This window comes from Muntiacus reevesi, chromosome 8, assembly GCF_963930625.1.
Source record: "Muntiacus reevesi chromosome 8, mMunRee1.1, whole genome shotgun sequence".
In the NCBI taxonomy this organism is placed as follows: Eukaryota; Metazoa; Chordata; class Mammalia; order Artiodactyla; family Cervidae; genus Muntiacus; species Muntiacus reevesi.
In genome coordinates, this window is record NC_089256.1 from 69,304,408 (window position 1) to 69,320,426 (window position 16,019).

The window sequence follows — 16,019 nt, forward strand, 5'->3', positions numbered from 1 at the left end:
ATTCGCCAAGCCTATAGGGTTATCATTATCATCTTTTTAAATTCCATATATATGTGTTAGTATACTGTATTGGTCATGTCAATGTATGACAGAAACCACTACAATATTGTAAAGTAATTAGCCTCCAACTAATAAAAATAAATGGAAAAAAAAAATTCTCCAAGACAGGGTTCAGCAATACGCAAACTGTGAACTTCCAGATGTTCAAACTGGTTTTAGAAAAGGCAGAGGAACCAGAGATGAAATTGCCAACATCTGCTGGATCATCGAAAAAGCAAGAGAGTTCCAGAAAAACATCTATTTCTGCTTTATTGACTGTGCCAAAGACTTTGACTGTGTGGATCACAATAAACTGTAGGAACTTCTGAAAGAGATGGAAATATGAGACCACCTGACCTGCCTCTTGAGAAACCTGTATGCAGGTCAGGAAGCAACAGTTAGAACTGGATATGGAACAGACTGGTTCCAAATAGGAAAAGGAGTACATAAAGGCTATATATTATCACCTGCTTATTTAACTTATATGCAGAGTACATCATGAGAAATGCTAGACTGGAAGAAGCACAAGCTGGAATCAAGATTGCCAGGAGAAATATCAACAACCTCAGATATGCAGATGACACCACCCTTATGGCAGAAAGTGAAGAAGAACTAAAGAGTCTCTTGAAGAAAGAGAAAGAGGAGAGTGAAAAAGTTGGCTTAAATTTCAACATTCAGAAACTAAGATCATGGCATCCAGTCCCAGCACTTCACGGCAAATAGATGGGGAATCAGTGGAAACAGTGACTGACTTTATTTTTTTGAGCTCCAAAATCACTGCAGATGGTGATTGCAGCCATGAAATTCAAAGACACTCCTTTGAAGGAAAGTTATGACCAACCTAGATAGCATATTAAAAAGCAGAGACATTACGTTGCCAACAAAGGTCTGTCTGGTCAAGGCTATGGTTTTTCCAGTGATCATGTATGGATGTGAGAGTTGTACTATAAAGAAAGCTGAGCACCAAAGAATTGATGCTTTTGAACTCTGGTGTTGGAGAAGACTCTTGAGAGTCCCTTAGACTTTGAGGAGTTCCAACGAGTCCATCCTAAAAGAAATCAGGCCTGGGTATTCATTGGAAGGACTGATGTTGAAGCTGAAACTCCAATACTTTGGCCACCTGATGCGAAGAGCTGACTCATTTGAAAAGACCCTGATGCTGGGAAAGATTGAGGGCAGGAGGAAAGGGGAAAACACAGGATAATATGGTTGGATGGTATCACCGACTCAATGGACATGGGTTTGGGTGGACTCCGGGAGTTGGTGATGGACAGGGAGGACTGGCGTCCTGCGGTTCATGGTTTGGCAAAGAGTCGGACACGCCTGAGTGACTGAACTGAACTGAACTTAATGTAAATATTCTCTGGAGCCATCAAATAAAAAGAAATTGACTGTTTTAATCCATTATCTACTGGTAGATAGAGTAGAGTTTGGCCTATAAACATTGTTAGAAAAAAAAATTAAATGCTTTAACATGAATTTTTAGACTGTTTTCTTATAAAATTTATACAAAATCTTCAGAAAAATATAAAGAAGTAGAAATCATCAGTAATTCCATCAACTGAATTTAAATAATTGGCCCACCAAAAACAACATTTTAGTCATCTATATCACTATTAGTTTGAACAATCAGGATTCATATAATATACCAAAAACAGTGTTATAGTGGTTCCCATTATTCATAGTTTCACTTTTGGAGGTTTCAGATACTCAGAGTCAAAGACCATTCAAAATATATTAAATGGAAAATTCTCAAAATATTATTCCTAAGTTTTAAATTATGTGCTGTTCTGAGTAGCCTGATGACATCTCAGGCTGGCCCACTCCTTCCAGTCAGGATGTGAATGGTCCTGTTTCCCAGCATATCTACACTGTGCATGCTCTCCTGCCTGATAGTCACTATGCAGCTATCTAGATGATCAGAGTGACTGTGAAGATATTATTCTCACATAATTTTTATCACAGCATATTGTTATAGTTGCTCTATTTTCATTATTGTTGTTAATCTCTTACCATGCCTAATTATAAATTAAATTATATCATAGGTATATATGTATAGAGGAAACCATAATATAGGTACAGTTTGGTGCTATTTGTGGTTTCAAGAATCCATGGGGTTATTGAAATTTATCCCCTGTGGATAAGTGGATACTCTATTTTTTTTTCCACTGTACTTTTAAACATCCAAAAAGGTACATTCTCCCCCCAAAATTTAGAGGAAGACTTCTTCTGACTATTGGTAATAAAATGTCCTCTAAGCAATTTGAATCACTTGTCTTAAATAATTAGAATATCTAGTCTTATACCATGATCAAAACTGTACCCTTGATTTAAAATTTCATGTTCTTGCCCTTCTACCAGATTTACACTGTTGTTGGAGGAGTACACTCTATCTTATTTCCTTCCTTATTCATTTTTGATATTTATCTATAAATTGAAGATAATAATCCATACCTCAACACTATGGTGATTGTAAAGATTAATGTGAAAATACATTTAAAATGTTTAGAAAAATATTTAGCCCACATTTCTAACGATGTTACTTTTAGAAGTAACAATAATAATTATTATATTATTATTTAAATGTCCTTTTTATAACTTATTTGACATCTGAGGATTTTCACATATTTTAAATATGTTTTATGTTGCAATAATTATACAGTATTCAGCTGTACCAGTCTATAGAATGATTTTCAATGATAAACTGGATATATGTCTGTGTGCTCAGTCATGTCCAACTCTTTGCTGCCCCATGGACTATAGCCCTCCAGGCTCCTCTGTCCATGGAATTTTCCAGGCAAGAATACTGGAGTGGATTACTATTTCCTACTCCAGGGGATCTTCCCATCCAGGGATTGAACTCATGTCTCCTGTGTCTCCTCCACTGGCAGGCAGATTCTTTATCACTGAGCCACATGGGAAATTGAAACTAGATGCATATATCATTTCAAATATTTTCTCACATCATTGGCCATCATGTTTTTATCATACTTGTTTTTTCCCCTTAGAATATATTGATTGAAATGGAATTATGCAGTCAAAATGTGATTATTTTAAGGCCTTTAATACATACTGACAGATTGTCCTACAAAACACTAGTATTAATGTTATCAATGTATATTTTCAAGACTATCTTTAAAATTCTGGCCTGTTATCTATTATCAGACATTGATTTAAGTATAAGGGCATCCTTGGAAAATAATTTTAAAAAACAGGCACAGAATGTTTTCTTGTGTTCTTACAGAGTGTGCCAACAGAGTTCTGCAAACTTTTTTGCTCTTAGGAGTTAGCAAAGCTCATATAGTTTTGAATAAGTTGAAATCTAATATATGTTCAGAACCAGAGCATTCCAGTGACAGAACTACACTGACTATTCTTTTTTAATAGGAAAAGAAAATGAACTAAGGAAGAGCACTAGTGACTCTCTATTGTGATGGCTAATTATGAGATACTCAGATTGAACTCCTTTAATTATGTAGATGCATCTAGTGGATGAGTGTTAATAAACTTCTATTTAAATAAAATAAATCAAAACTCTGCCTCTTGTTAGTATATTATACTTTAATTAAATTTCTGAGCACAGCCAGTAACTATGACGTTATAGAGTCGACAAAATTAATCACTGAGGAATGTAAATCTGCAAGATACCATATAAAGCATATGGTAATTAGATAATAGATTAGAAGTTTCACAGATGTCATAAAAAAAGGACACTGTGGTTCTCATTTTTACCATTCCAGATAGATGTTATAAAGGGAATGCCAATTTTATGAAGATTCCACAAGCACAATATCTTAAAGATTTTAATATGAAATTTTTCATTTTGGAAAAGTTATCTTCCTGTGACACATTATGCCTCTTTCTCTCTCTCTCCACACTCTCACTCACACACACATACATACATACACTCTCTCTCTTCATGTTCCCAGATACACGTGTAACCCCAACTAAACAAAATTCACCCCACAACCAAATGATGGGCACTGGACTAACCTTATAAAGTAGTGGCAATTTTCCTAATTTCAAGAGTGCAATCCGATTTGTGACATTTTTCATTTTTTTAATCCGCTTTAAGTCATCTGCATTTCCATAACTCACATCAATGACTTCAGCCTGAAAGAGAAGACAAAGAAAAATAAAGCCCTGTCAGGAGAATTAGGGCAATTTGTCCATTTAGTATTACAAAATCATTCATAGTAATTTGAAATATTCAAAGGAGAAATAATCTCTCTTATGTGTCCCAATCATGACCTTTCTAGTTCTATCATGGTACAAAAATTCTTCTTTGAGAGGTCAATGGAGCAAAAGGTTTAGAGTCATATTTGTTTTTTACTCACACTTCTGGAAAAGTTACACACCCAGTTTATGTCTCTAAAAGACCACGGAGTTTGGTATAGTCTATACTCAAATTTCTGGAATTTGAATCATAAAACTGCAAAATTCATTTCCTTAAGGGTCAACAATAATCATGCCATTCTGAGATGTGGAAACAACTCAAAAGATTCTCTGCTGCTAAGTCACTTCAGTTGTGTCCGACTCTGTGTGACCCCATAGACAGCAATCCACCAGGCTCCCCCGTCGCTGGGGTTCTCCAGGCAAGAACACTGGAGTGGGTTGCCATTTCCTTCTCCAATGCATGAAAGTTAAAAGTGAAAGTGAAGTCACCCAGTTGTGTCCGACTCCTAGTGACCCCATGAACTGCAGCTTACCAGGCTCCTCCATCCAAATGATTTTCCAGGCAAGAACACTGGAGTGGGTTGCCATTGCCTTCTCTGAAAGATTCTCTATGTTATCCAAATTAAGTACAAAGTTCATGATGCCCAGCTGTTTGGGATGTGCCCATAATCCAGCTGTGACAACCCTCTGGGTTATGTAGTATACAACCTGTACAGCCACACACACTATCATAATATCCAAAGCTTCAGAATATGCCCCCAAACAACTATTTCTGTCACCTTTCCCATGAGGCCCCTAGAGTTATACTTTATATCAATATTTCTCACTTTTAAAGTCTCTTTCATTGACATATAAGTTGTTGCCTTCCCAGAACTTTTAATGGGAATCCTCTGATGTAGTTATTTCCTTCCCCACTGAAAAAGTACTGCCCTGAGAGTTTGATTCAGCATACACCTAAAGCCAAGATGATTCCTTTCAGCTTTACTTTCTGTAAATTCTAATTCAAATAAAGCTGTTATGCTTTCCATATTGTGCTGCACTCAATATGCCAGCAAATTTGGAAAACTCAGCAGTTGCCACAGGACTAGAAAAAGTCAGTTTTCATTCCAATCCCAAAGAAAGTTCAAACTACTACACAATTACATTCATCTCACATGCTAGTAAAGTAATGCTCAAAATTCTCCAAGCCAGGTTTCAAAAGAACATTAATCAAGAACTTCCAGAGGTTCAAACTGGATTTAGAAAAGGCAGAGATCAAATTGCTATCATCCATTGTATCATCGAAAAAGCAACAGAGCTCCAGAAAAACATCTACCTCTGCTTTATTGAGTACGTCAAAGCCTCTGACTGTGTAGATCACCACAAACTTTGGAAAATTCTTAAAGAGATGGGAATACCAGAACACCTTACCTGACTGCTGAGAAACCTGTTTGCAGGTCAAGAGGCAGCAGTTAGAACCGGACAAGGAACAACAGGCTGGCTCCAAATTGGGAAAGGAGTATGTCGAGGCTATATATTGTCACCTTGCTTCTTTAACTTAAATGCATAGTACATCATGCAAAATGCTAGGCTGGATGAAGCACAAGATGGAATCAAGATTGCTGGGAGAAATATCAATAATCTCAGATATGCAGATGACACCATTTTTACAGCAGAAAGCAAAGAGGAACTGAAGAGCTTCTTGATGATGATGAAAGAGGAGAGTGAAAAAGCTGAATTAAAACTAAACATTCAGAAAACTAAGATCATGGCATCCTGTCCCATCACTCCTGGCAAGTAGATGGAGAAACACTGGCAATAGTAGCAGACTTTATATTCTTGGGCTCCAAAATCACTGCAGGTGGTGACTACTGCCATGAAATAAAAAGACACTTGCTCCTTGAAGAGCTCTTTGAAAAAGCTATGATCAACCTAGACAATGTATTAAAAAGCAGAGACATTACTTGGCTGACAAAGATCTGTCTAGTCAAAGCTACGGTTTTTCCAGTAATCATTTATGAATGTAAGAATTGGATCATAAAGAAAGCTGAGTGCTGCAGAATTGATGCTTATGAACTGTGGTATTGGAGAAGACTCCTGAGAGTCCCTTGGACTGCAAGGAGATCCAACCAGTCCATTCTAAAGGAAATCAGTCCTCAATATTCATTGGAAGGACTAATGCTGAAGCGGAAGCTCCAATACTTTGGCCACCTAATGCAAATAACTGATTCATTGGAAAAGACCCTGAAGCTGGGAAAGATTGAACGCAGAAGGAGAAGGGCATGGCAGAGGATGAGATGGTTTGATGACATCACTGACTCAATGGATATGAGTTTGAGCAAGCTCTGGGAGTTGGTGATAGACAAGGAGGTCTGATGTGCTGCAGTTCATGGGGTCTCAAAGATTCGGGCATGACTGAGCTACCGAAATGAACTGATGTTTTCCAATGATAAAATTATAATACAAAGTTTGCTGTTTCAAAATATAGCATATCTATGTTGAGGTGTTGCTTAAAAAAATGAGTGGTGGTAAATAACGAAAGAATGGAGATGAAGAATTTAGATGTCCAACTTCCCATCCTTCTCAGTTGGCACTAACATACTTCAGTCAGTTGTATACAAAGTGCCTCCACAGAAGGCTCATTTGAAGAATATTTGAACACAAACAAGAGATGAGTAGATCTATTTAAGGAAACATTTGTGGCATGAAATATTTCCTTTGCCATTACATTCATCTGCACCTGTGGAAAAATTTACTAATACGTTAAAATCAATTTCAAATATTGCCTACCTGATGAACTGTTGCTCTCTGATGTCCAATTTTATGTGAATTTATCTACTTTTGATCCCCAGAGTGATCTCTTTATGCCTCTCTTAAGACTTGTATCTTTATACATACATGTGTCTAACAGTTTCAATATCAATTACAATGTAATTTCCTCAGTAAAGGGCCCATCACACACTTATTTTCATCCAGGTCTCCAACATACACTACTAGCCTATCTATCTTGAATTGAAATAATTACAGTATCTCCTAAAAGTTAAGTTATGGTACTTTCAAATATATTTGCCAAGAGAATTTAATTGTTAAAATTACTTCTGTTACAGTGGCTCTTGATCATAATTTTGCTCCTAATAAAATGTCTTATTCATTTGACTTTTTAGTTTGCTGATACCATTACCATATAAATAATTATTGATGCACAATTTTAAAGCACGATTAAATGATCACATAACATTAACGATTACAATGCAAAAATGGGAATTCATTTTTTCCATTTCAACTTTGCAAGCTCTCTACTAATTATAATTCACTGATAGCATCTTTAAACAGGGATATTATTCAATTGGCTATATTAATGAATATAGTTTCATATTTAGGAGAAGTGGGAGGGGGACTACACTAGTCTGAGAGGGGGTAGCCAGACTATGACTTTGTTTTTGTATATACCAGAAAGCTAGTAAAACACAAGCCTGTAAAAGGTATTTACATTATTGGAAAGTAGCAACAGCTGCATAAACAATGGTGATTTCAATTAAAGAACTCTTCAGCTCATCTTCTATAAATAGTACATACACTATCAATGATGAAGCATTTTAACATATATGAGGGTTTTCTCCCACACAAATATTCCCCAGCACAGGCATCATTTTAATAATTTATTGTGGTTTTTGTACTTTGAGGCTATGCATTAAAAGTCAATAATTACAGAAGTCTCAATGCTCTGACAACCTGGCAGGTGATAATAAAAGTTACCTATTGCCTTGCTTCTGAACTAGATCCTTTCTGAAAGTCTTTCCTATTTACCTCCAAATCACAGCTGCAAGAAAGCACTGAATTTTTCTGAGACAAATCAATATACAGCAATATGATAAAATGTCAAGCCATTTTTTCCCAACCATGCTTGTTGCTACAGTGAACCTCTTCTTATTGTGTGTATTCTGTCACACTAGAAAATGGCCCACTTACCCAGCTGGGATACTAAGTTTACATTCAAACACCAGGATTAAATCACCTCTGAGTAGTCTTCGGGAAATGCCAAGTGATAGGCACCTAGGTGCTTGTTGGACTATTCACTTTATGTGCACCAGTTGTTCCCTGACGCATAGGAAAGTGTAAATGAGAGTCGCAAAATAAGACAGAAATATATATTTTTTGTAACCAGAAAGAAATGTCAAAAAGTCTACACATTAACTTTTATTTAAATTTTATATGCTAATTTTTGAACAAAGAAATTTTAAAAAACAATTGGAATAGGAAAAAAATTTTATATATTTTTAAAAAAGAAAAAAAGTATTACAATTAAAATAGATAGTAGTGGGCCACATAAAAAACAGCTAAAAGGATATGAGAACACTTTAGAAATGAATATTAAAGTACAATTATCCTCCATTCATTGTAAAATACGTAATTAGAAGATAACGAGCAATGCTTAAAATAATAAGAAATGCCTAAAAATCAAAACATTAAAAAGTGACATTCTATAACATAAAATGTTGTATGGGAAAATGGAAAGATTATTCAGAGAAGAAGCAACAGAAGAGAATGAACAAGAGAAATGAATAGAATTGGTATAGTCTGTAATCAACTGAATAAAATAAACAGAACAATAGAAAGTAGCAAGGTCAGAGAAGTGTTTCTGGGGTGCGCCCCCTACTGGGGGCCTGGGCTCCACTTTGAGGAAAAATCCAGTTCCATGTTTCTCCTTCTACCTGTGGTGGCAAAATTTATTCATGCTTATGAAATGATGTATGCCTTAAATTTTTCAGAATTGACATTTTCAACCAAATCAATCACTTTGAATCCTCCTAGTTTTTCTCTAAGAGAGATTCTGAATGTACAGAATGTTTGAAAAACCTGCTTTAACTAAAACAGTAATTTTCTACTCAAAGTCAGAAATGGTAAATCCAAGCAGTTCTCATCCTGACAAAATAAAGGGTTATCAGAAGTACTATTCATTTAAATCCAAGTTTTACTTTAGAAATTTACTGCTATCTTACATAATCTAGCTTTTGAATATTCTTCAAATTAAAGTGCTTATGCTTATTAAAAACATAAAATCAAAATCATCTTCCCTGTTTACTGTTATCCTTTCTAAAGCAAAAAATAGCTAGTAAAAAAAAAAACAACATGATAGTAAAGTAATGCTAAAAATTCTCCAAGCCAGGTTTTAACACTACTTGAACCGTGAACTTCCAGATGTTCAAGCTTGATTTAGAAAACTCAGAGGAACCAGATATCAAATTGCCAAATTCTGTTGCATCATGAGAAAAGCGAGAGTTCCAGAAAAATCTCTACTTCTGCTTTATTGACTACGCCAAAGCCTTTGACTGTGTGGATCACCACAACTGTAGAAAATTCTGAAAGAGATGGGAATACCAGACCACCTGACCTACCTCTTGAGAAATCTGTATGCAGGTAAGGAAGCAATAGTTAGAACTGGACATGGAACAACAGACTGGTTCCAAATAGGAAAAGGAGTACATCAAGGATGTATATTGTCACCGTGTTTATTTAACTTATATGCAAATAACATCATGAGAAACACTGGGCTGGAGGAAGCACAAGCTGGAATCAAGATTGCCAGGAGAAATATCAATAACCTCAGATATGCAGATGACACCACTCTTATGGCAGAAAGTGAAGAAGAACTAAAGAGCTTCTTGATGAAAGTGAAAGAGTAGAGCAAAAAAGTTGGCTTAAAGCTCAACATTCAGAAAACTAAGATCATGGCATCTGGTTCCATTACTTCATGGGAAATAGATGGGGAGACAGTGGAAACAGTGTCAGACTTTATTTTGGGGGGCTTAAAAAATCACAGCAGATGGTGAGTGCAGCCATGAAATTCAAAGACGCTTACTCCTTGGAAAGAAAGTTGTGATCAACCTTGATAATATATTAAAAAGCAGAGACATTACTTTGCCAACAAAGGCCTGTCTAGTCAAACCTATGGTTTTTCCAGTAGTCATGTATGGATGTGAGAGTTGGACTATAAAGAAAGCTGAGTACTGAAGAATTAATGCTTTTGAACTGTGGTGTTGGAGAAGATTCTTGAGAGTTCCTTGGACTGCAAGGAGATTCAACCAGCTCATCCTAAAGGAGATCAGTCCTGAGTGTTCATTGGAAGGACTGATGCTGAAGCTGAAACTCCAATACTTTGGCCACCTCATGCGAAGAGTTGACTCATTGGAAAAGACCCTGATGCTGGGAAAGATTGAAGGCAAAAGGAGAATGGGATGACAGAGTATGAGATGGTTGGATGGCATCACATACTCAATGGACATGAGTCTGAGTAAACTCTGAGAGCTGGCAATGGACAGAGAGGCCTGGCGTGCTGCAGACCATGGGGTCACAGAATAGGACACAACTGAATGACTGAACTGAACTGAATAATGAAGAGTTCAGAATTCGAAGACTGTTAACATTTTATTAGCTCTTATTTTTCAAGTAAACTGAATGGCTTTCCATCATAGATCTTATTCTGACAATCACATTTAAAATATGAAAGCCAATGCTGCTTCCTCCCACCCCTGTGGTGTGGCAGACATCACTAATCAATCATCACCCTTTCAAAAGCCTCTAAATACTATTCTCACTAATAGAGACTAGTTAAGATGGGGTTGACATCAGCATGCAGTTATACAAATATTTAGTTTTTAGTATGAACTAAGTCTTAATAATTTAAATAACATTTATTTAAAATATTTACTAGTTTGGATAGCTATAGACCTAATCATTTAAAATGGATTCCCAACCAATAAGAAGAGAAACCAGCTCGTGTGCTAAATAAATACATTCAGCATTAAGTCTGGGACACATAATCCATTCTAATATATAATGCATATCTATCTAAAGGAGCATAAGCTGGAATCAATATTGCTGTGAGAAATATCAATAACCTCAAATATGCAAATGATATCACTCTTACGGCAGAAAGCGAAGAGGAACTAAAGAACCTTTTGATGAAAGTGAAAGAACAGAGTGAAAATGTTGGCTTAAAACCCAACATTCAGAAAACCAAGATCATGGCATTAGTCCCATCACTTCATGGCAAATAGATGGGGAAACAATGGAAACAGTGACAGACTTTATTTTGGGGGGCTCCAAAATCACTGCAGATGGTGACTGCAACCATGAAATTAAAGACGCTTGTTCCTTGAAAGAAAAGCTATGACTAACCTAGACAGCATATTAAAAAGCAGAGACATTAGGTTGCCAAAAAAGGTCCATCTACTCAAGCTAAGCTTTTTCCAGCAGTTATGTATAAATGTGAGAGTTGAACTATAAAGAAAGCTGAGTGCTAAAGGATTGATGCTTTTGAACTGCGGTGTTGGAGAAGACTCTTGAGAGTCCATTCAACAGTAAGGAGATCCAACCAGTCCATCCTAAAGGAAATCAGTCCTGAATACTCTTTGGAAGGACTGATGCTGAAGCTGAAACTATAATACTTTGGTCACCTGATGTGAAGAACTGACTCATTGGAAAAGACCCTGATGCTGGGAAAGATTGAAGGCAGGAGGAGAAGGGGATGACAGAGGATGAGATTGCTGAATGGCATCACCAACTCAATGGACATGAGTTTGAGTAAGCTCTGGGAGTTGGTGATGGGCAGGGAAGCTTGGTGTGTTGCAGTGCATGGGTACGCAAAGTCAGACATGACTGAGTGACTGAACTAAGTAAAGGAGAGAAAATTAAGTTAAAGTAACATAGAAATTTAACTCAAGTAGAACAAAATTCTGTTAGAATTACATTTCCATATTTAAGTTGATAATCTCCAGAGTCAACAGGCAAAATAATGTAAATCTGGGGTAAGAATGTATACTAGATTCATTGTTCATTCTCTCAGTCATATCTAACAGGACTGTAGCATACCAGGCTTCCCTGTCCTTCACTATCCCCTAGAGTTTACTCAAACTCATGTCCATTGAGTCAGCAGCAGCAGCATATTTTACCATGGAGATTATCAGCTGCTTTCAGTATCTTCAGAACATTCATGTTTAGTAGATAGTTCTGCCCACTATATAGGTGAGGAAACAGAGTCTAATATATTTAGGTAATATGCTAATGTTAATAGCAGGTTGGCACCATGAAGTTGTATAATTGCTTACCTAACTGCCAGCTTCTCCTATTAGACTGTCAGTTACATGTGGGCAGTGTCCAAAGATTCTTATATATTACTTTGCCCCTGTGATCGGTGTAAAAAGGCATGCGGCATGTAGCCAGCAGGCTAAATTCTATATTAGTTCATCTTTCAGAATCAAAATAAAATATAAGGACAAGCAGATTAATAAACAAAGGGTACTTTATTTAATAAATGATACTCAATATCTTAAAGTAAGAATATTGAAAGAGTTGCGAATTCATTCAAGAGAATTCCTTCTGGAGACCATGATTGTGATAGAATTCTGCTTCCTTTAGAATTAATTATATTAGTGTACTAAAATAGTGCATAAATCTAAGGATCGACCTTTACATAGATCTCTCTAGTTCTGAAAGACTGAATTTGCAGCATCCAATGAAATGAGGTAAATATTTGTAAACTGTTTACTGGCATTTTATGGAAATTAAACTATAAATCTTCAAAGAAAGTTACTTTATCACAACATTATAAGTGGTATGCTTAAAATCATATTCAGTTCAGTTCGGTTCAGTCACTCAGTCATGTCTGAATCTTTGCGACCCCATGAATCACAGCATGCCAGGCCTCCCTGTCCATCACCAACTCCCGGAGTTCACCCAAACTCATGTGCATGGAGTTGGTGATGCCATCCAACCATCTCATCCTCTATTGTCCTCTTCTCCTCCTGCCCTCACTCTTTCCCAACATCAGGGTCTTTTCAAATGAGTCAGCTCTTCTCATCAGGTGGCCAAAGTATTGGAGTTTCAACTTCAACATCAGTCCTACTAATGAACACCCAGAACTGATCTCCTTTAGGATGGACTGGTTGGATCTCCTTGCTGTCTAATGGACTCTCATGAGTCTTCTCCAACAACACAGTTCAAAAGCATCAATTCTTCAGCACTCAACTTTCTTTATAGTCCAACTCTCATATCCATACATGACCACTGAAAAAACCATAGCCTTGACGAGATGGGCCTTTTTTGGCAAAGTAATGTTTCTGCTTTTCAATATGCTGTCTAGGTTGGTCATAACTTTCCTTCCAAGGAGTAAGCATCTTTTAATTTCATGGCTGCGATCACCAACTGCAGTGATTTTGGAGCTCAAAAAAAAAAAAAAAAAAAATTAAATCAGCTGCTGTTTCCACTGTTTCCCCATCTATGTGCCATGGAGTGATGGGACTGGATGCCATGATCTGTTTTCTGAATGTTGAGGTTTAAGCCAACTTTTTCACTCTCCTCTTTTACTTTCCTCAAGAGGCTCTTCAGTTCTTCTTCACTTTCTGCCATAAGGGTGGTGTCATCTACATATCTAAGGTTATGATATTTCTCCCGGCAATCTTGATTCCAGCTTGTGCTTCCTCCAGCCCAGCGTTTCTCATGATGTACTCTGCATATAAGTTACATAAGCATATTCATATTAAAACTAAAAATTCTAACCTAGAATGTTTTGTCAAATAGTTATTGTGATTCAAAAATCTTTAGAAATAACTGGTCAAATTAATAATCTGTAGCCAAACACCTTCTCAGTCAAAATGCCACATTTCTTCTAATGAAGATGGAGAAAAATAGTCCAATGCACTTTAACTGTTTAGGAAAATTCAGTTATCTTTGCTGTAAACTTTTATTTCATAAAGTAAGCTTTTTATTTTCCTGGGAATAAGATGCAAACTCCCTAACAAATATTTAACTGTGGATGCTATGTTGTGATATATCACTTCTTTATTTGTAAATGTTTCTGTCTAAATTTTAAATCCAGGAATAATATATACCTTAAATATGTGAAAAATAACCACATGGATTATCTTGGGGGAAAAAGCAGCCAATTATGAAATTCTTTTGCTAACTTAGTTACTCCACAGAGCTCATGAAATCAGAAACAGAAGATCATATTAAATCAAGTGATTTTCTACAGAGTTTAAAAAGTGAATCACTTACATATACTGTGTTCAAAACCATTCATTTCACACTGTTGTGCATTGTCAACCAAAAGATGGATTCCACAAGAGAAAAAGAGGGGGGCAAATAAAATGCAAAATCCTTTTCAATATTGAAAAACTGCTCCAAGCTCACATTTCTGTTTGTGAGAGTGTAGATTCATTTTCACACCCAGAAAAACAATACAATTTCAGTCTGTTCTGTTAGCTTTCTGATATTTTTATCTGTAACAAAAAGAATTCAGAGCTAAATGCATATAGCTTTTCCTTCTGCCATAACACTGATAAGTTTGCCTTTGCTTGATAATATTAAAAATTCAAAAGAAGACAAAGTTTTCCCGGCCATGAGAAAATATACATCCGACTACAAGTTATCCAAGGATTCCATGCCAGTTATTATTTTCTCTCTTCAGATTTTTTGACAAAATATTTGATGCAGTTTTCAGATATCATGTGTTATATACTATGTATTGAAATTTTACAAAACAAAGACAAGGAACTCCCTTCAGTCCCAAATTGACATGATTTGCCATTCTGCATTCAAAAATAAAATATTTCTTTTATTAGAGCTTTCAGTTTTAAAAGAAAACATATAGTCGGGGATTGTATGTATTTTACTATGGATTCATACTTAAGGCATTTTCCTCCCTTCCTAATATTTATTTTGTTAAATAGAAGATTGGAAAATTATATTCACACAATATGTTAAAAATTTGTACTCCAAGTTTTATGATATATAGTTCTACTATTTACTTAATTTCTTCCATTTGAAGGTGTCTCCTTTTATCAACTACTAATCACAGCAATAGGTAACATTTATTGAGTGCTTCTAAGTAGCAGACCCTTTATATGGTTTCTATCATTTCTTGCCCACGGCAATTACTTGAGGTAATATAATTATTCCTCTTTTACAGATCAGGACCTTGAAGCTTAGAGAATTGAAGTAACCAACCCATGGGATAGTGTTTAGTGTGTTTGTAACAATATTTCATGCACAGTAAATGAGTTGTTGAAAAAGTTTCTTCATAGAATTGCATCACTTGGCTTGTCTTTCAAATGCAAAATAATGCTTAAGCAAAAAAACCTCCAAAATTCATAAAATGTATTGGAATAAAAACAAATCCTTTATTCAAAATAAGAACACAGTAGGCCCAATCCAACAAACTTTTATTAAATAAACATTAATTGTTCCCATTGTTTCTCTGTATCTGAATGGGGTTCACAAAAGACAAAAGAAACAATTCCATGGAAATTACATAAAGCCATATATTCTATTTATAAAACTGACTAGACACTGTCAGTACTATCAGTGTCTTTAACATTATGATGATATTACAGCTGATATTTCCCATTAATACAAATATAAATCACTATTACTTCCTGAAACTAACCTCAGTTCAGTTAAGTTCAGTTACTCAGACATGTCCACCTCTATGCGAACCTATGGAGGGAGCACACCAGGCTTCCCTGTCCATCACCAACTCCCGGAGCTTACTCAAACTCATGTCCATCCTGTCGGTGATGCAGTCCAACCATCTCATCCAATGTCGTCCCCTTCTTTTCCCACCTATAATCTTTCCCAGGATCAGGGTCTTTTCAAATGAGTTGGTTCTTCACATCAGATGGCCAAAGTATTGCAGTTTCAGCTTCAGCATCAGTCCTTCCAATGAATACTGAGGACTGATTACCTTTAGGATGGACTGGTTGGATCTCCTTGCAGTCCAAGGGAGTTTCAGGAGTCTTCAACACCACAGTTCAAAAGCATCAGTT

At 36.1% G+C, this 16,019-nt stretch overlaps 1 protein-coding gene across 6 annotated transcripts in view; it reads right to left on the reverse strand.

Annotated features, from left to right (window-relative positions):
- NAALADL2 (N-acetylated alpha-linked acidic dipeptidase like 2) overlaps positions 1-16,019 on the reverse strand; it is a 1,500,734-nt gene that overhangs the window by 669,307 nt on the left and 815,408 nt on the right. For all 6 annotated transcript variants that reach the window (XM_065942422.1, XM_065942425.1, XM_065942424.1 and 3 more), the window contains one exon: positions 4,033-4,152. In XM_065942422.1, the coding sequence (XP_065798494.1) occupies positions 4,033-4,152 (120 nt within the window). The remainder of the gene's footprint in view (positions 1-4,032; positions 4,153-16,019) is intronic.